Source organism: Mastigoproctus giganteus, chromosome 1 (assembly GCF_048544385.1).
Source record: "Mastigoproctus giganteus isolate SK-2022 chromosome 1, ASM4854438v1, whole genome shotgun sequence".
Lineage (NCBI taxonomy): Eukaryota > Metazoa > Arthropoda > Arachnida > Uropygi > Thelyphonidae > Mastigoproctus > Mastigoproctus giganteus.
In genome coordinates, this window is record NC_143575.1 from 187,471,312 (window position 1) to 187,493,099 (window position 21,788).

The window sequence follows — 21,788 nt, forward strand, 5'->3', positions numbered from 1 at the left end:
CATAAAGAAGGCCAAAAATTAATAAGAAATAATTTCGATCGCCCCCCCCCCAGTAATTGCCTGACAGAGAGGCAATTACTGGGGGGGGGTAATCAATGGACACTGCTCTTCGTGGACTAATGTTATTAGTGAAGTTCCCGAGGGTTCGGTGCTGGGCCCATTGTTCTTTTGTGTATTCATCAGTGATATTGATAAGGGTATGTCATGCTTAGTGTCCAAGTTTGCAAATGATACAAAGGGTGGCAGGGTTGTTAATGACAGTAAAACAGTATGCTACTGCAACCGGATCTAGATAAGTTGGGCAAATGGGCTGAGAAATGGCAACTGAAGTTTAACATTGACAAATGCAAAGTACTGCATATGGATAGCAGTAACCCAAGAGAAATGTACCAACTGTGTGGCACTACCACTCAGGGGAGTGGAGAGTGAAAAAGACCTGGGCGTAATTGTGCAGTCAGAGAAGTTCGTGGAGCAGTGCAGATGGACTGCCGGAGCAGGTCATGGAGCCTTGCCAATGATATATAGGAATTTTGCTAGCAGGGAGAAGGAGGTGATTATCCCATTGTACAAGGCAGTGGTCAGGCCACACCTAGAGTACTGTGTACAGGTCTGGAGGCCTCATTTTAAAAAGAATGTAGATTTGCTAGAATGAGTACAAAGAAGGGCAACAAGATTGATGATCGGACCCTGCAATGCTATGTGATTCCGATTCGTCTTTGTGTCCCCTACACCTCCTGCAAGTTTGTCGCACTACATAAATGCGAACTCACTCAATATGAGGCAAAGAAACCTGGCATGACTGGTAAGAGAAAGTAAACTGATACACAGTGTGTATCGTATCGACCTCAGTGCCATAAATGTTATTATTATTATTATTATTATTAGCTATATGGTGCAAGGAAGCCTGAGGCTTATACTGCACCACCCAAAAAAAAAAAAAAAAAGAATTCCCGAGTTACCCTGAGACAGAGAGAGAGAGAGTGTCAAAGTAGAAGGGAATCATCAAGAAAGAGAAGAATGATGATATAGATTAGCTCTATCAAATTAAACCAGTAATCACAACTTTGTAAAATGTTGCGATTACTGGTTTGATTTGATACGTAAAATGCATAAGTAAAATATGCAAACAAGAAGTTATCCTAGCTGTGCTGTGGATAGGCCATTGTCATTTAACCCACTCCTACTTATTGTAAGTAGAAAGATCACCATAGTGCAGTAGTTAACACTACTTCAACAGTTAAATTTTCTCATTGACTCTCTCTTTAGCAGAGAATACCAAAAAATATTTTTTACAGCTTTTAAAGATGTACAGGAAACATACTCTTAAGTAGTTTTTGCTGCAAAGCAACTTTGCCAGCCTATTTTGACTTCTTGTGGGAAATTAATTTTTGTTTGGAGTGAATGGATGGGAGAAATGGGAAAGGTTTTTTTTTTTTTTTTCTTTTGGCTGATAAGCCTGCTTTCTTGCATCATATGCCCTGCTAATGCTATTATTGTATCTAGTTCATTTTAAATTTAGTGTTACATGGCTTCAATTAACGTTCATTCTATGAGCTTGAGGGTATCCATGGAAGATAATTTCACCAGAAATACTTTGTCATACTCAAAATCAGGCTTGTGTTCAATAGCCTTAGTAGCTGATGTGCCATAAATTCCAAATCAGCCAAGTGACTTGGATCTGCTGGAAACACAAGAACCAGCACCTAAGCAAATTATACCCTTAAATTGTTAAAAAATTTACAAATCTGTTCGTCTCAAGAATTCCAATAGAGTGCTAGGGGATCATTATATTTATACAAAATAGACTATGATGCCAAGATTTATCATCTGTTTTATGAAGAAATGTGGCAAGCTAAATAAAAATCTCACCAAGCATCATGAAAATTGAGTTGAGTTGAAACTTAAGGAATTTTAACCAAGAAGATTAACAGAGACATACAAACATATCAACCCAACAAACTCTGAAACCTCATATCTATTTGGGAGTGTGAAAGTTCACAAAGGTTTGCCATGAGTGATAAATGCCACCTGGGTTAGGCCCTTTCAAGATATCTTGGTACGTTATTACCAACATGATACCCACACATGTACATACACACCATCAAAAACTCATTAGACTTAACTGACAGACTCAAACACACTTCCTTACAACTCAAGGATATTCTTTCATGCTTCAACATAAAGTTAATGTTTATCTGCATTTTTCTTGCATATATAAGCATTGTAAACACGTTGCAAGGAAGGCCCATGGTGTCCTATCGATGATCTATCGAACTTTTGAAAGTAGAGATAGGGATGTGATAATCCCATTATATAAGGCTTTTGTTAGACCACACTTGAAATACTGTGTTCAAATATGGAGACCGCACCTAAAGAAAGACATCGAGCTTCTTGAAAAGGTGCAAAGATGGGTAACTCGCCTTGTGAGATCGGCAAAAGGGCATCCTTATGAAGAAAGACTTCGAATATGTGGGTTGCAGAGTTTGGAAACAAGACACCTTAGAGGAGATTTGATTGAGTTGTTTAAGGCTCTGAGAGGCGGGGTAATAATGATTTAGGAGATAAATAACATAAAGAAGGCCAAAAATTAATAAGAAATAATTTAGATCGGTGCCCCCCCAGTAATTGCCTGACAGAGAGTGGTAATCAATGGACACTGCTCTTCGTGGACTAATGTTATTAGTGAGAGTACAAAGGAGGGCAACAAGATTGATGAGGGGAACAAAGGAGTGCTCTTACCAAGAAAGGCTTAAGTTCTGCAAACTGCAACACCTGGAGACTAGGCACCTGCAAGGCGATCTGATTGAGGTGTATAAGGCCTTGAATAGATCCCATGAATGCTGATGGGATTCTTCCTCTTGCTCAGATTAAGAACCTGAGAGGGCCATAGATTCAAATTAAGGAAAGACAGTTGTAGAATAGATGTGCAGAAATTTGCCTTTAGCCAGTGGGTAGTTGATTGCTGAAACAGTCTTCCATCTCTTGTTGCGGAAGTTGATAGCTTAAATAGATTTAAGGCTGAGCTGGATAAGCATTTGGCGTGAATGTTTGGATTTTTTTTTTTTTTTTGGCTGATGCTGCATAAAGTTGCTTTCTTGCATTTCTCGTGTTTTCAGGAGCTCACATTTTTCTGTTCAAACAGAATTTCATGAGGCATGGTAGCGTGAGCAGAGGAGCACATTTCTCAAGGTCACTACCATAAAACAAAAAAACAATTTGTAATTCCCGACTTTTTTGTTAGTGCAACCTAATTATAAATGGGTGGTAAACTCAATCTTACTGCATTTGTGATAATACCGATAGCTGGAATTCAGAATTCGGTGGGATTTTACGTTGTTATGGTGAAATGTGTTTCCCCTTCCATGAAATCTTCATTCCTATTTTTTAATATTATTATTATTATTAGTCGTATGGTGTAAGGAAGTCTGAGGCTTATGCTGCACTAACCAAATAAAATTCCCAAGTTACCCTGAGAGAGAGAGAAATAGAAGGGAATCAACAAGGAAGAGAAGAAGAATGATGATATCCAGCTCAGGACCCTGGGGCAAGCTTCATAAACTGCGCAATTTGTGGGTCCCATGTTCATTGTTACTGATTGCTTATCTTTTTTACTGTTTTAAATTTTACAACCAAAAAAAAAATGTCAGTGACCAGAAATATCAATCAAACGAACTTCATATCTTGTCAAAGGTATGTTTAGTGTAATATTTATTTATTTATGAAAAATTTAAGTTGTTTAAACCTTTTAGCAATTTTATTGGGTTTCTAACTTTGTTTAGTGTTTTACTTTAGCATTAGCAGAGGCATTTGATGCAAGAAAGCAAGCTTATGCAGCATCAGCCAAAAAAAAAAAAAAAAAAAACCACTTCCACTTCACCCCTCTGTTCGTTCAAAATACCTGTCCAGCTGAGCCTTAAACTTATTTAGGCTATCAACTTCCACGACAAGGGATGGAAGTCTGTTCCACCAACCAACTACCCACTGGCTAAAGGCAAATTTCCACACATCTATCCTACATCTGTCTTTCCTCAATTTCCTCAATCTGAATTTATGCCCTCTCAGGTGATTATTCTGAGCAAGAGGAAGAATCCCATCAGCATTGAGCATGCTCAAACCATTCAAGGCTTTATACACCTCTATCAGATCACCTCGCTGGTGCCTAGTCTCCAGACACTGTAATTTGCAAAACTTAAGCCTTTCTTCTTAAGAGCACCCCTTTGTTCCATTCACTAATCTTGTTGCCCTTCTCTGTACTCGTTCCAGCAGCTCTACATCCTTCTCGAAATGAGGCCTCCAGACCTGTATACAGTACTCTAGGTGTGGCCTGACCATTGCCTTATACAAGGGAATAATCACCTCCTTATCCCTGCTAGAAAAATTCCTATATATCATTGACAATACACCATGAGCTACTCTTGCAGCCCGTCTGCACTGCTCAGAGAACTTCATATCTGCCTGCACAACCACCCCCAGGTCCCTTTCATTCTCTACCACTGTCAGTGTAGTACCACAGAGTTGATACGTTGCTCTGGGGTTGCTGTTTCCCATGTGTAGTATTTTACATTTGTCAATGTTAAACTTCATTTGCCACCTCTCAGCCCATCTGCTCAACCTTTCCAGATCCTGTTGCAGCAGCATAGTGTCAGTAGTGTCCTTGACAACCCTGCCTACCTTTGTATCGTCTGCAAACTTCGACATTAAGCTTGATATACCCTCATCAATATCATTTATGAATACAGAAAACAATAATGGACCCAACACTGAGCCCTGAGGGACTCCACTAATAACATTAGTCCACGACGAGCAGTGTCCATTGATTACCACTCTCTGTCTTCTCCCCCTCAGCCACCCCTTTATCCACAGCAGCAATTTGCCTCCAATGCCACACTGCTCCAATTTGTGCAGCAGTCTTCCATGTGCAACAGTATCAAAAGCCTTTCTAAGATCCAAGTATATAATATCAAAGTTATTCCCTTACCAGATGGAACCTTTTTTTTTTTTATTCCTCTGCCCCTATACCTATTTTTTCCATAAACCCTGTTGTTTTTAATGTGCGAAATATCATAACATGGAAATTTTTAGGAACACGTGTACCGCGTTATAGCAGAACCGACTGTATGTATTATTTCAATAAAATTATCAAACTTTTTATAAGGTTTAATATTTATGAATGTGATTTCACAATGCACCATTAGGGGTTTTTGCATACTTAACCTAAGTGTTTCATCCTACCACCACTAGCATGTATCCAATTTTTCACATGCCCAAAAGTTGCGATTTCGACAAATCATGCACTAAGTTTTTTGTTCAAATATGTTTCATATAGATGTAAAAAATATGGTTCCTTAACCATGCATTTGAACATGCTATTATAGGGCACTCTTGAAGATTGTGGGCATGATGTTAATTTTGAATTATTTTGTTAATAAGAATACCAAATTGCAACTTCATTTAAATTAACTTATTGTATGAATTCTAAAGTTATTAAAACTTCATATAAAACATAATACATTATCACAACAAATTGTATAATTTAATTTAAATGTTGTTTTGTTGTTATATGTATTCTTGGAATTCTTTTCAGAGGTCAAAATCAGGCCAAAGCCATTAAAACCACCAAGTGTAGTTCCTTCATCAGCCACCAGTCCTTCAACCACAAGAACATTAATCAGTCCGCCCATTTCTAACATTGGTGGCAGTAATGTTAGTGGTAATATTAGTGGTATTAGCAACACTGAAACTAGATCTAGTTTAGAAACAGAAATTAAAGAACTCAGGAAACAAATACAATTTCTACAGGAATCTACAATTGATAAGGCAGAATTTAATGAAATGCAAAAACAGGTATTGTCACTTCTAGCTTTTTCTCCCATTGGCATGATTGATTTTGTTTTATACTCAAGTATAATTTAGGGCTAAGATTCTTCAGGTTATGGGCACTGTTTACATAACACTAATGTGCATATAGGGGCAAACTCATAAATTTTGCATGTGGTAAAAGGACAAATTAAGTTTGTTACAAGTGTATCTCAAATTGTGAAGTCATGGGTTTTCTTGGTCTTACACTATAATTTAACAGTGCTACTGCTTAAGGAGATGTACTGTTATTTATTTATTTAAATACTTATTTATTATCAACAGGTAATTAAGCATCCAATAGTACAGGTTATTCAAAATCTAAACAGTTTAGAGCTTATTTTGAGTTTGATTATCTGCATCTCTTGGCATATCTCATTGTGCAAATATATCATCTTTGAGTTGCCAAGACCTGCTCTGATGGATGCATAGTTGCCCAGAAATGGCTGATCCTTGAAATAGTCACCTGGATAATTACATGCATTACAAATAAATAGCAGTATACTTCTCATTAATAAAGTAGTAGACACATTTCCATATGTATCAAGTTATTTTTTGTATAAAAATCATATAATTTTACAAAACAAACCCTAAACCATTAATAAATACTAAATTAAATTGCTTGCATTTCATAATTTTTAGTTAAATTCCAGTGAAATGTATTTGGAAATCAAAGTCCACTAATTATATTGATATACTACTTCTGATTAAAGAGCAGTAGTGTTTAAATAAGTGATGAAATACTGAAAAATGCATGTTGTGTTCACTCATTTTATACTACTATTTTGAAGTTAAAAAGTGCTTTGACTTTGATGCTACTTGTATTGTTAGCTTCACGTGGTTTACAGTTAAGTTACCATGAATGTGTTGTATTACTCAGTACAAATTAACAGTGAGGGCAGGCCTGTTGGAAGTCTTGTGAAATGTAAAATTCATTCTTTTATCAGATTTTTAAATACTAGAATGTCTGGCCTGCCAACATTCATTGGCAGAGACCTATAGTGAAAATGCCATGAATTACCTGAACATAGCAAAGTGGTGCCATGATGTGATGAGGACTGGTATCCACAATTAAGAAAGGAATGGAAAACTCAGTTTTGATGACAGTCTAATTCAGAGTTGATGAAAAAATTCAGCCAGAAGGTAAGCAATTTTCAGTCTTCATAACAGTTTCCCTGATATCTCAGGATCATTGCTTCATGAAATTGTGAAACAGCATTGGAACTTCTGCAAATTATGTGCCAAATGGGTACCAAAAATGTTAACTGATGCTCACATAATGTTTCTGCAACTCGTATTTCTTCAGCATTACACAAAAGAGGATAATTCTTTGTTGGTCAGAATAGTGACTGGTGGTGATGAGACCACTTAGGTCAGCTATTAGACACTCAAGAAAGCAAACACCAATCACTACACTATAAGCATATGACTTACCTCAAAATTGCGAAACAGCATCAGAACTTCTGAAAATAGTCTATCAGATGGATAGTGAAAATATTAACTGATGCTCACAAAGAAAAATGAGTGGTAAGCACATTAGTGCTTTACCACTCATTAGTGCTTCAGAATTATACAAAAGAGGGTGGTTCTTTGTTAAACAGAATTGTGATGTTACTCCAAAGAGAACAAATACTAATAATGGGCTCACCTCAAAGAAACTATTTGAGTGAGAAAAAAAATCATGACTTCTGTTTTCTGGGACAGAAAACATGTTTTATTGGTTGGATTTAATCTACAAAGAACAACCTAAACATAGAAAATCCAAGACTATATTGAAAGCTACAATGAGCCATTAAAACAAAAGGCTTGGTTTACTCTCTGAAGATGTTTGTTTACTTCATAATTATGCAAGACCACACTGCTGCTCACACAAGAACCATTAATGCAGTTTCACTGGCAAATCTTCAGTCACCAGCCATGTAGTCCTGACATGGTGCCTGATGTTTACCATCTCTTTCTGTATTTGAAGAAGCGCATGGCTAGAAAATAGTTTGATGATGAAGAAGAAATGTTAATTCTTCACAAATTCATTAAAAGCTCAAGCAGTAGACTTTTTTGACCAGGGGATACAAAAATTATCCCTAATTATGACACAAATACTTAAATTTTCCTTGGAGATTATGTAGAAAAATGGAAAATATGTAACCTAAATAATTTTTGAATGAAATTTTATTTCCAATATGTGTATAGTTTGTGGGGGGTTTGGTCTCTTTACTTTCCATATGACTGGACACGCACAGACACACAGTGCAAACTCAATATACCACATCTGGTTATACCATGGTTTTAGATATAATGCAAGTATTGTGTCTAATAAGAGGAACATAAAAAAAAATGCAATTTATAGCAAAACAAAAATTTCAAGATAGACATTAACAGAGGCAAACTCTATACCTCACAGAGGGGAACCAGCCACTGCAATGATTTCTATAGTGTAGACCACTAGGCTATTGTATGCTCTTCTACAGTATATTCCTTCAATTAGATGGTATAAAATTTTTTATAAACAATAGTAATTACATTGTTTCTCTCCTCTTTCATCTCAGTAAAGATGCAAGAAACAATAGTAATTACATTGTTTCTCTCCTCTTTCATCTCAGTAAAGACGCAATAAAAAAATACATCTATGTATTTTTTATTGCACATAAAACAGTGACATTTTCCTTTGAGAGGGGAAAGAGGAATCAGTTGCCACATTTGTCAGTTGTGATTCAGTTAGAAATTTTTGTGAACAGCATATAATATTCTTTACTAGGATGAAATCACTGATAGACTGGCAAAAATTGCTAAAGGCAATAATGCAAAGTTTGCATGAATTGACAAACAACTTGTGTATTTTTATAAGTTGCTTTTACTCCAAATGCAGTTAGTGTTCTCCATAATTATACTGCAGTATTTTAAAATTCACTTGTATTATTTATAACTTGAAAGCCTAAACTTAAAAATTTAGTATTTAGCATTATAATGACTAAATGAGGCAACAAAGTGGTCTTTCCTCTCTCCTCCCCCACCCCACTACCAAAAAAATTCTCTCATTCATACAATCCCCATTTCCAAAAAAAAAAAAAAAAAAAAAATGTGTATCCAATTCTGCTTTGAACTATAAACCTTGACCACTGTTGTCTACAATATGCTGCCCAAAAGTAAACTTCATGAGATACAACTTTCTGTTACTTCCCAAAATTTTACTGATTCCCTTCAGGGCCTTATATACTTTTATAATGTCTTCTCCCCCCCCCCAAGGTGTGTAGTTGCCATATTTTGCATTCTATACTTTTTAAGCCTTTCTTCACGTGAACAACAATTAGCATTCTTCACTAATCTAGTTGCCCTCCTGAAGTGTGCCCACCATACCTAAACACAATATTGATATTCCAGAGCCTACGGAAAAATTACTGAACTTGAAAGTGGACAAGGATCTATATGCTACATCTACTTTCTACATTGAAAGTGCATCTACATTCACACATAAGGAGTTATTCAAGGAGAGTGCCAGATGTTTGTCAAACTCTAACGGGGTCTTAAATGATTTTGTAATAACTGAGAGCAAAGTAGAGGAGAAATTGTTGAAGTTAAACATAAGAAAGGCACCTTGGGTGGATGGGATCTATCCAGTTATATTAAAGGAGGTGGCAAAGAAAGTAAACAAACCCTTAGCCATAATTATGAAAGCATGTATACTTGCGTGTACACCAATGCTAGGAGTTTAGTAAATAAATTTGATGAATTTGAGGTATTGCTAAAAACATCAAAGGCAGATATTGTTGGGATATCAGAGACGTGGTGTCACACAGATATAAGGAATGCAGAACTGGAATTTGGGAAGTACAATGTCTACAGAAAGGATAGACTGGATAGGAAGGGAGGAGGTGTTATGCTATTAGTTAAGAAATACATAAAATCCAAGGAAGTGAAGCCAGTGGACATCGCTGGACAGTGCAGTGTCGAGTCAGTTTGGTGTGACATAAGCATTGGGAGATCAAAATTGAGAGTAGGAGTGTGTTATAGGCCTAATGATGACTCTGATGAATATAATAAGAAACTGTACAGGGAAATAGAGTGGGCCAGTAAATCAGAGAGTCTTATAATGGGAGATTTTAATTTCCCAGATATTGACTGGAAATTGGGGGCTGGTCACTCACACACTAGCAAAACTTTTGTGGATTTATTGGATGATTGTTTTCTACATCAGCATGTTCGGGAGGCAACTACAGGGAGGAATACTCTTGATTTGATTATCAGCAGTGATTCTTCATGCATTAAGAATCTGCAGATAAATGAACCACTAGGTGGCAGTGGTCACAGTGTGCTGAAGTGGGATTTACTCAAAGAGGTAACTACCGTTAGGGGTAAAGGGAAGGGTTATTGCTTTCATAAAGGCGTCTACGATGGACTGAGACTGTATTTAAATTCTATACAGTGGGACCAACTGATGATGTTACCAACAGCAAATTCAAAATGGGAAGCATTCAAAGAATTAATCTTGGAAGCTACTAGGCTTTACACACCAACTAAGAAATATTGTTCAAGGTTTAGGCCAAAATGGATGTCAGATGAACTAATGAGGCATATGGCAGAGAAGAAACATGCATGGGATACATACAAATTAACACATGACACAGAAGCCTATGATAGATACAACTTGATCTGTAACCAAGTTACAAAGGAGGTTAGGCAGGCGAAGGCAGATTACGAGAAATCTTTGGCAAGGGATGCAAAGAAAAACAGCAAAGAGTTCTTTACTTATGTAACTCTAGAAGGAAGGGGATGAATCAGATTGGTCCACTTGATATTGATGGGTCAACTGTTGATGATCCTGCTCAGTTAGCTAACAAACTAAATGAATATTTTGCATCGACATTCAAACATGAGGAGTTATTTAGCGAGGGGAATGCCAGAGGTGTATTCAACTCTAGCAGTAAGCTAGAGAATCTTGTAATAACTGAGAGTAAAGTGGAGGAGAAATTATTGAAGATAAACACAAGAAAGGCACCCGGGGTGGATGGGATCTCTCCAGTTATATTAAAGGAGGCAGCAGAGGAAGTAAGCAAACCCTTAGCCATAATTATTAGAGCTTTCTTGGACTCAGGGGAGGTACCCACAGACTGGAGATGTGCAAATGTGACCCCAATTCACAAAGGAGGATCAAAGGCTGACACAAGTAATTATAGACCTGTGAGTTTAACTTCTGTTCCAGGAAAATTAATGGAGGCACTAGTTAAAGAAGCACTGCAGGATCATTTAGACAAGACTTAAGTTATAGCTCGGACACAGTCTTGCCTGACCAATTTGATTGGATACTATGATGCAGTCACAAAGGAACTGGATGCAGGGAATAACTTTGATATTATATACTTGGATCTTAGAAAGGCTTTTGATACTGTTGCACATGGAAGACTGCTGCACAAATTGGAGCAGTGTGGCATTGGAGGCAAATTGCTGCTATGGATAAAGGGGTGGTTGAGGGGGAGAAGACAGAGTGTGGTAATCAATGGACACTGCTCATCGTGGACTAATGTTATTAGTGGAGTCCCTCAGGGTTCAGTGTTGGGTCCTTTATTGTTTTCTGTATTTATAAATGATATTGATGATGGTATATCAGGCTTAATGTCCAAGTTTGCAGACGATACGAAGGTTGGCAGGGTTGTCAAGGACACTACTGACACTATGCTGCTGCAACAGGATTTGGAAAGGTTGAGCAGATGGGCTGAGAGGTGGCAAATGAAGTTTAACATTGACAAATGTAAAGTACTACACATGGGAAACAGCAACCCCAGAGCAACGTATCAACTCTGTGGTACTACACTGACAGTAGAGAATGAAAGGGACCTGGGGGTGGTTGTGCAGGCAGATATTAAGTTCTCTGAGCAGTGCAGACGGGCTGCAAGAGTAGCTCATGGTGTATTGTCAATGATATATAGGAATTTTTCTAGCAGGGATAAGGAGGTGATTATTCCCTTGTATAAGGCAATGGTCAGGCCACACCTAGAGTATTGTATACAGGTCTGGAGGCCTCATTTCAAGAAGGATGTAGAGCTGCTGGAACGAGTACAGAGAAGGGCAACAAGATTAGTGAATGGAACAAAGGGGTGCTCTTACGAAGAAAGGCTTAAGTTTTGCAAATTACAGTGTCTGGAGACTAGGCACCAGCAAGGTGATCTTATAGAGGTGTATAAAGCCTTGAATGGTTTGAGCATGCTCAATGCTGATGGGATTCTTCCTCTCGCTCAGAATAATCACCTGAGAGGGCATAAATTCAAATTGAGGAAAGACAGATGTAGGATAGACGTGCGGAAATTTGCCTTTAGCCAGCGAGTGGTTGGTTGGTGGAACAGACTTCCATCCCTTGTAGTGGAGGTTGATAGCCTAAATAAGTTTAAGGCTCAGCTGGACAGGTATTTCGAACGAACAGAGGGGTGAAGTGGAAGTGGTTTTTTTTTTTTTTTTTTGGCTGATGCATCAAAAGCCTCTACTAATGCTAATGCTAAAAGCATCCTTGGACATTAAAGGAAGTCTCCACAGACCTAAGATGTGCAAATGTGTCTCCGATTCACAAAGAGTGACACGAGTAATTACAGACCTGTTAGTTTGACTTCTGTTGCAGGGAAAATAATTGAGTCACTGGTTAAAGAAGCTTTGCAGGATCATCTGGACAGGACTGCAGTAATAATTCAGAAACTGCATGGGTTTGTTAAGGGGAAATCTTGTCTAACCAATTTGTTTGGCTACTATAGCATGGTCACAAAGGAGCTGGATGCAAAAAATTATTTTTATATCATATACTTGGATTTCAGAAAAGCTTTTGATACTGTTGCACATGGAAAAGTACCATACAAATTGGAGCAATATGGCATTAAGGGCAAGTTGCTGCGATGAATAAATAAAAGGATGGTTGAGTGGGAGGAGACAGAGAGGGTTAATCAGTGGACACAGCTCTTCATGTATGAATGTTATTAGTGGTGTTCTCCAGGATTCAGTGTTGTGCCCATCGTTGTTTTGTATATTTATCAATGGCATAAATATGATAAATATTTATCATATTTATCAATTGATGAAGGTATATCAAGCTTATTGTCAAAGTTTGCAGATGATACAAATGTTCGCAGGGTTGTTAATAACAGTAATGACAGTATGCTGCTGCAACAGGAGCTGGAAAAGTTGGGCAGATGGCCTGAGAAGTGACAACTGAAATTTAACATTGACAAGTGCAAAGTACTGCATATGGGTAGCAGTAACCCAAGAGAAACGTACCAATTGTGCGGTGTTACACTCAGGGTAGTGTATAGTGTTTTTAGGGTCTAACGGCACCAGGGGTTTCCCCCATCTCCGCGTAATATACATTGTGGTGTGATACAGAACACTGTAGAGGCCAGAGGTTTAAAAGTGTATGGATGTTGTGGTGTGTAATGTTTTGTACCGTTGTTCATCTGGTCTTTTAGCCGTTGGGTCTCAAATGAGGCCTCCATTGCCCACACTATACCTCGTGGAGGCAGACAGGTACACCAGTATTTTAGAAATTTACTATTTACTCTGGCAGATCCTGCCACCTAATTTCCTGAGATTTCAGTGGTTAGGACCTAAAAAAAAAAATGGAGGGGGGGAGGGGGAGGAAAGCTCGAAATTGGGTCAGGCCGAACGAGATATAAGTTATACGGGTTAGAGTTCATTTTTTATTATTTTTTAAATTTTTGTGTGGGCTTGTGTAGTTTTGGCAAGGGTCAAACACTAATCGCAAGATAGCTAGAGAAGGAAGGGAGACTGAAGACTGGAGGGTGAAAGACAGAAATATGAAGTCAATAGTGAAGATAACCCCAAAAGTCGGCGGGGCAGGCCCATGCCTCACCAGGTGAAGATAGGGAATGGCAGGGGGGAGGGTACAGAGTAACCATCCCCTGCCAAGGGAAGGGAAAGAAAGTGAACCGAGTGAGGGTACCCGGTTCAGATCGCCTAATGATGTTTTGGCAGCAAACAGCATAATGTCTTTGTCAGGTCTTCGTATGCCATTCCTGGGACATGTTGTCCCGTCCGTGTGAGTGGTCAAGTCCAGATAATGACTCCAGTTTAAGCCAGTGGTCAGATCCAGGTTAAGTTAATGATTAGTTTTTCAGATTGTAGCTGTTAGGTTTTTGTTTGGTTGACACATCTAAGGATCTTTATTATGGATGATGAGTGGTTAGTTTGTGGGAAAATTCCTGCTAAGGTTGTGGGTATGTTCTTCTTCTAGTAAAAAGATCCTGCGCAAACTGCGTTAAGGCTTTATAATTGTCCTCGCTCTCCAGGAGATATTGTTCTTGGTTTATTGGTGAGAAACGTATTCTAGTTATTAAGAGGCAGCGGAGGTCTTCGTATAGTTGGCAGTGGTGCATGAGGTGCTCCCACATCTCTGGCTGTCCACAGTGGCAGAGAGGGGTGTCACTCAATCCGAAACTGGAAAGTTTTGCTCTTATTGCGCCATGTCCCGTGAGCAGGTAAGATGTCAGCAGACCCGGTGAAAACCAGTTTAGGCTTTTGGGAAACACTAGTTGATTATCAGGTATGAATCTTTGTGTGACTTCCCCTTTTGTCGAAGTCGTCCAGCGGGTTTGCCATGCCTGCTGTAGGTGGGTGAGAAGGCGTTTTTTCTCAAGTTTACAATCGTTCGCCGGATCGGTTGTGTAGTCTAGGCAGGTGATTGATTTGCCTTTGGATAGTTGATAAAGCAACCCACAGCGGACGATCTCCAGGTCCAGGGGGAGAGCACCCAAGAGGACCTGGAGGGCGTGGGTGCTTACAGTACAGCAGGCTCTCGAGATTATTAGTAGGACTGAACGTTGAATGGTCTCTAGCTTCCTTTTGTTTACTGCTGTTACTGCCTTGTGGAACCAGACTCCTGATGCGTATGTTATTGCTGGTAAGAAGATTGCCTTATAGAAGAGGGCTAGGGTCCTCTTCTTAAGTCCCCAGTCACGACGAGTGACTCTAGCTATTAGTGCGGAGTATTTTTTGATTTTGCTTCGGAGGTAAGTAAGATGGGGTGTGAATGACAGATTTTTATCCAGCAGAATACCAAGATATTTAAGTTCGGTGGAAAGCTTAATTGTTGTTTCCTGAATCTTTATCTGGGGAGGCCTTCTGATATTGAGAGAACCTTTAAGTAGGATGGAGCAGGTTTTTGTTGGGGATATCTTTAAGTGGTTTTGGGTGGCCCAGTCTTGTAGGATATTTATAGCACGGTTTGCAGAGATCTCTAGTTGAGTTCTTGAGTCTGCCGCCAGCATCAGGATCAGGTCATCCGCATAGGCCTGCGATCTCACATTACCAAGGTCGAGGTTTAGAAAGCTGTCGAGCACCACGTTCCAGAGAAGTGGGCCAAGTACTGAGCCTTGTGGGCATCCTCTATAGACTGGTCGTGTGACTGAACAGTACGGAGCACTGACGGTTACTGTTCTGTTTGCAAGATAGGTTTTTATACAATTGTACAAATTAGCTGGTAGTTTTGCTTTCCGGAGTCTGCTAAGGACGCTTGGCCACCAGAGGGAGTCAAACGCCCCCGCAAAATCCACTGAAATGACAAGGAAGTATTTATGGCTGGTAGTGGTAGCTGCTTTGACGATATTCTCTAAGGCATCTACCGTGGAGCATCCCCTTCTAAAGCCGTATTGGTTGTCAGAGTGAAGGCCAGCCTTGGAGTAATGAATTTCTATTCTATTGCTTAGAAGATGTTCTAGGAGTTTGCTTAGTATGGATAGAAGAGCGATGGGCCGGTATGACTCCGGAAGGTCTTGTGGTTTTGTCGGATTCTTGAGAATAAGCCTTAATTTTGCAGATCTCCATACTGCTGTGAAATGGCCTGCTTCGAGGCAATGGTTGAAGAGGTTTAGGATCTCATTTGGGATGGTTTCAACAGCCTTCTTTACGATCTCGGGCTCCAGCATATCTTCTCCTGGAGATTTCTTGTTTTCTATTTTTGCTGCAGCGGAGTCCAGTTCTTCCTTGGTGAAGCTGTCTTCCACTTGGGCCGTCGTGTATGTGCTGTTTTCCTCACATAGTAGTATTTGCTCTATGGTACTTGGTGTCATGTGTTGATGGAACATGGCGTCAAGGATGTTATTTATAGATTCGGACCATGTCTTTGTATACGTGCCTTGTGGCGTCTTGGTGGCTGGGATGACTTCTCCCCTGGGGAGTTTGTTTGTGATTACTCTGTAGACCACTCCCCATGGAGCAGAATTTCCAACTGTGGAGACTAGGTGCTCCCAGGAGCGCTTCTTCCTTTGTTTAATCAGGGTTGTGTATTCGTTTCTTGCCGTTCGGTACTGCTGCTTGAAATACTCTACTTCCGCTTCTGGCCATGTCTGTCTTGCACGTTGAAAATTTTTCCGTCGGGTGTAAACCTCCCATCGCAGTTGTTGGAGCTCTGGGCACCACCAAGGTATGGCTCCAAGAGAAGGTTTCTTCCGTTTAATAGAGTTAATTGAGCTTTCAGTGACTAGGCTTACAATTGCCTTTTGGTGCTGGTCTGGGTTCAGTCCAACTGTGCTGAGAGAGCAGGTGGCCATGATCAGTGAATCCTTAAATTCCTGCCAGTTTGCCTTGTCAATTGCAAATCTATGTAGAGTTTGCCTCATAATTGGTTGTCGGCTTACTGATCGGTGCAGTTGGAAAGTTATTACACGGTGGTCCGAAGTGGTCCAGCTTTCTCTAACTGTCCAGGATGAAAGGTGTTGTGCAACGGATCTTGTGGCCAGGGTGATATCAATTGTGGCTTCCCACATTGTACTAGAGAAGGTCGGTAGGTTATTTGGTTGGTTGAGAATTGAGAAAGAACTGTTTGAGAGATATTCTTCCAGTCTTTGTCCTTTGTTTGTGCCTCGTCTATCTTGAGTTTCACTGAACCACGCTGGCAACCTGCAGTTTACGTCGGCGGCAACGATGATTTTTGCATTTGCGAATTCCAGAGAGATGCTTTGTAAGTATCTAATAATCAGGAGAATATCCTCCCCCGGCCGAGAGTAGAGAGAAACTGCGTAAAATTCCCCCAAAGGGGTGATGATATGGGCACAGGCTGCCCAGGGAAGGCAGTAATGTGGTATTTTGGTAACAGTGAGATCAGAGTTTCTGACCAGAATAGCCGCCCGTGGGGTTTCCCCGTCCACTTGAACGATCTTATAAGTCAACGGATACCCTCTGACTGCCTTACTATGCGAATATGGCTCTTGAAGAAAGAGGATATCGAGGTTCTCCTCATCTGCCTTTTTCCTCAACTGCGCTGCAACTGCTTTAGCTCGCTGGGCATTAATTTGTGCAAATTTTACAGTGGTAGTATTAAATGGTTTAAGGTAAGTCCCCATAATCGAGCCTTAGTTGGCATGTGCTCTTAGCATTTGTGTACACAGGGCATTTATTGTCCCGGATGGAATGATCCGCCTGCATTTTCATTGATTTGCAGTTTGCGCAAGTGGGTGGGTCTTCTTTTTTAGTGCACGAGTTAAAGTCGTGGCCTCTCTCAGCACAGTGTCCACATGTGGGTTGAGCTTGGGTACACGTGTGTGTCATGTGTCCAAAACGACAACACTTGTAGCATTTGGGGACAGCCACATGCTCCTTGAAGCGGTGACTGCCCCAATTTATGAACACTCTATTTTGTTGACTTATTGTTCTCCAGGCTGCGGGGGAAAGCTCCACTACCCAGTTGGTAGAATTTCCCACTCTGGCATTTTTTTGGAATTTCGGGAAAACGAGATCATTTGGTTCAACATCTGGGTGGTCCTGCTGGAGGTTTCTTCTGTATAGTTCATCCCGGAGCGTTGCTGGGGTTAGGTCCTTTTCGGTATCATAAATTATTATTTGGGGGTGCGGTCTGTAGGCCAAGTGTTTGTATTTTGGGGTTACTAATGATTTTGTTAGCTTCTTCTTTCGTCTCAGTTTCAATTATGACACCAATATTACGTGTCTTACGCACAGATTTAATTTTTGCCATTTTCAGGTCTTCTGCTAAATTTGCGACCACTATATTTTTTACTTCCTCACTTGTGTGATGATCTTCTGTGGAAGTAGATCTAACAATTACCAGATGTGGTTTTTGTAGGAGAGTTTTCCTTTTGGTTGAGTTTCCTGTTACACTCAGGGTAGTGGAAAATGAAAGAAAACTTCATATCTGACTTGTGTAGTCAGATATGAAGTTTTCTGAGCAGTGCAGGCAGGTGCCAGAGTAGGCCATGGGGGTTTTGTCAATGACATACAGGAATTTTGCGATCAGGGATAAAGAGGTAGTCATTCCCTTTTATAAGGCAATGGTCAGGGCACACCTTGAGTACTGAGTACAGGTCTGGAAGCATCATTTTAGAAAAAATGCAGAGTTGCTAGAACAAGTACAAAGAAGGGCAACAAGATTGGTAAGGGGAACAAAGGGGTGCTCTTACCAAGATAGGATTAAGTTCTGAAAATTGCAGTGCCTGGAGACTAGGCACCTGCAAGGAGATCTGATTGAGATGTATAAGACCTTGAATGGATTGAGCAGGCTCAATGTTGATAGGATTCTTCCCCTTGATCAGATTACAAGCCTGAGGGACATAAACCCGGAATTTGGGAACAACAGTTGTCAAATAGATGTGCGGAAATTTGCCTTTAGCCAGTGGGTAGTTGATTGCTGGAACAAACTTCCATCTGTCATTGTGGAAGTTAATAGCTTAAATAAATTCAAGGCAGAATTAGACAAACATTTGGAATGAGTGGATGGGTGAAATAGGAAGAGTTTTTTTTTTTTTTTTTTGGCTGATGCTGTATAAGCTTGCTTTCATGCATCATATGCAAAAGATTATGATGAAAAAAAAGAAGTATGGTCAAGTACATTACAGGATCATCTTAAGTAGTATAATATCCTAAGTGGATTATAATGGATTAGGCAAGTTAAGGTAGATTACCAGAAGTCTGGCAAAGATTGCAAAAAAAAAAAAAAAAAAAAATGGCAAAGGCTTCTTTACTTAGGTAAATACCAGAAGGAAAAGGATGAAACATATTGCTCTGCTGGGTATGAATGGTATAACAGTTGATGATCCTGCTCAGGTTTCTGACAAACTGAATGAATATATTGCATCTGCATTCACACATGAGGAATTTTTCAGGAATGGAAATTCCAGAAGGATTTCAAATTCTAATGGATCTAAATAATTTTGTGATAACCAAGATGTGTGAATGTATCCCCGATTCACAAAGGGTGAAGTTAGTAATTAAGACCTATGAGCTTGGCATCTGTTCTGGGAAAAATTATGGAGTCACTGGTTAAAGAAGTAATGCAGGACCAATTAGACATCAATACAATTATGGAGCGGTCAGAGCATGGATTTTTTAAGTGACAACTTGTCCAACCAATCTGATTGGATACTATGATACAGTAACAAACTGGATATAAAAAATATTTTTGGCATCATATATTTAGATTTCAGAAAAGCTTTTGATACTGTGCCACATAAAAAGACTGCTGTACAAATTGAATCAGTGTGGCATTAGGGGCAAGTTACTTCTATAGATAAAGGGATGGTTGAGTGGGAGTAGATAGAGTGCTTATCAGTGGGCACTGTTCTTCTTGGATTAAAGTTATTAGTGAAGTCCTCTGGCTTCAGAGCCAGGCTCATTGTTGTTTTCTGTTTATTAATGATATTGATGAAGCCATAACATATTTATTGTGTAAGTTTGCAGATGATACGAATAATTGCAGAGTGGTTAATGACAGTAATCAGAGTATTCTACTGCAACATGATCGTTTATGATCTTGTTATCAGTAATCCCAGAATACCATACCATCTGTGTGGTACCACACTGCGTAGTGGAGAATGAAAATTATCTGGGGATAATTGTTTAGCATTATTTAGCATTGATTAATAATAAATTTCTTCTTTCCCTTTCAGCTTATCTACATTTGATTGGCTTGTTAATTGAGCCTTTAATTCTATATAATTTTACAATTTTTTTTTTTTTTTTTTTTTTTTAGATTCTTAACATTCTTTTTCTTGTTATTTCTCTTACTTTTCTTCTATTAGACTCAGCATCTTGCGTTAAATATTTCTCCAGCTTTTTGTATTTTCTATTAATTCATTCTAATTCCGTCAATATACTTTTGTATCCTGTTTTTGCAGCATTGTGCATTCAGGTGCAGTTCCTGGTTTTCTTTTTCTTTGCACTTTGCATTTCCTATTCATACATACTATATATATATAGAATTTGGACAGGATGAAAAAGATTTACGAGAAAGCGGTAGAATTAGACGTTGATTAGAATTTGGCAGCATTGTTAGGGACATACTCCGTCAGTTTAGTTAGAGTGGGAGAGAGAGAGAGAGACTGAAGCCTGGGGGGGAAACAAATAGAAAGGATAGGGACGATAGAGTAGGCATCCCCAAAGATGCAGTGTGGACAAGCCCCACCGAGCAAAGTATAGGGGGAGGCAGAGACCCGTCTCCTCCCCCACCTGGAAATAGGGTTTTAAAGGGAACCGGGTTTGAGTACCCAGTTCTGATCACCAAATGCTGTGCTGTGTCAATTCTGGTAAGATTTTTTTTTTTTTTTTCCTGTTAGGTTATATATATATACACTGGTGTTCAAAGAAAGTGCATCACCCCTTAAAATTATAATTGTCGTCTGAATAACATAAGTATATGACAATATTTCTTATAGATTGCATCAGATAAGATTGACACGCATAGGTGATGATGTAATATTGCATCAGCTGTTACTTTCAGCTATATAAGCACGCTCTGCAAGAGTTGTAGCCTTCCTTGCTTGTGTCAGGATGGCAAGTTACGTGCAGTTGACACCATGAAGAAAGAGTGCTATTGTTGCTTTATGTGAGGAAGGATCTTCTTCCCTTCATATTGCTTATAGAGTATCTTGTAATCAGTCGACAGTGAGTAGATTTCTTTCCAAACTCAAGAATACTGGTTCTGCTGATAGGAAAAAAGGAACTGGACCCAAACAAGTCTCTACGCCAAAACAGGATTGCGTTTTGAAGCGCTTATGCCTTAAAAAATGTAAAGCTTCTTCGTCTGAGCTGAAAAGAGAATGGGAAGAACATACTGGAGTGGTAGCAAGTGCAGTAACAGAAGATGCCTCTTCAAAAATGGACTTGTAGCCTGTCATCCTAAGAAGCCCCTCCTCACACAAAAAAAATGAAAAAGACCCGATTAATTTGGTGTAAGGAGCATGTCAAATGGACCCCGAGCAGTGGAAGTCGGTCATTTTCACGGATGAAAAGAAATTCAACCTGCACGGCCTCTGATGGGAGACAAACAATTTGCCGTAGACGTGGTGAAGAATACCATCCAGACTGTGTGGTGTCTACAGTGAAATTCCCTACCAGCCAAATTATATGGGGGGTGCATTTCGTATCGCGGAATAGGTCACCTGCAGTTTATAAAAGGTTCCATAAATGCCAATGGAAGAGGTACCTGGCTATATTGGAAGGCAAATTGTTGCCAATCATTAGGGACCATTTCAATCTGCTAAGTAACTGCATCTTTCAGAACGACTCCGCTCCTTGTCATCCGGCGAAAAGTGTAAGTAGGCACTTCTGTAGTTACTTTAGCTTCATTTCTGCATTAGAGGTTCGACAGTAACGTGTTTACATTTGTTACAGGTGAAAAAATGATTGGAAGAACAGTCCATTACAACTCTTAGCTGGCCAGGAAACAGCCCAGATCTGAATCTTATAGAGAAGCATATTGAGGGCTTCTGATAACATTTCAGCCATAATTGTCATGTTTACCAAAACTGTTGTATAAAGGTTGCAAATGCTCATTTTGGAATATTTTGAGAGCACCTATCAAATATTACTTAGCTTAGCCTTAACTATTAATAAATATCTTTTGTTTATATTTCTATTTGTGATGATAGTCATTAAATGTAACATACCATTGCAAAAAAGGGTTAGAAATGTGAAATTCCTAGGTGATGCACTTT

At 39.3% G+C, this 21,788-nt stretch overlaps 1 protein-coding gene across 1 annotated transcript in view; it reads left to right on the forward strand.

Moving 5' to 3' along the window:
• LOC150091374 (SH3 domain-containing kinase-binding protein 1-like) overlaps positions 1–21,788 on the forward strand; it is a 393,836-nt gene that overhangs the window by 345,084 nt on the left and 26,964 nt on the right. The window contains exon 14 of the mRNA XM_090383547.1: positions 5,585–5,844. Coding sequence (XP_090239673.1) covers positions 5,585–5,844 — 260 coding nt within the window. The remainder of the gene's footprint in view (positions 1–5,584; positions 5,845–21,788) is intronic.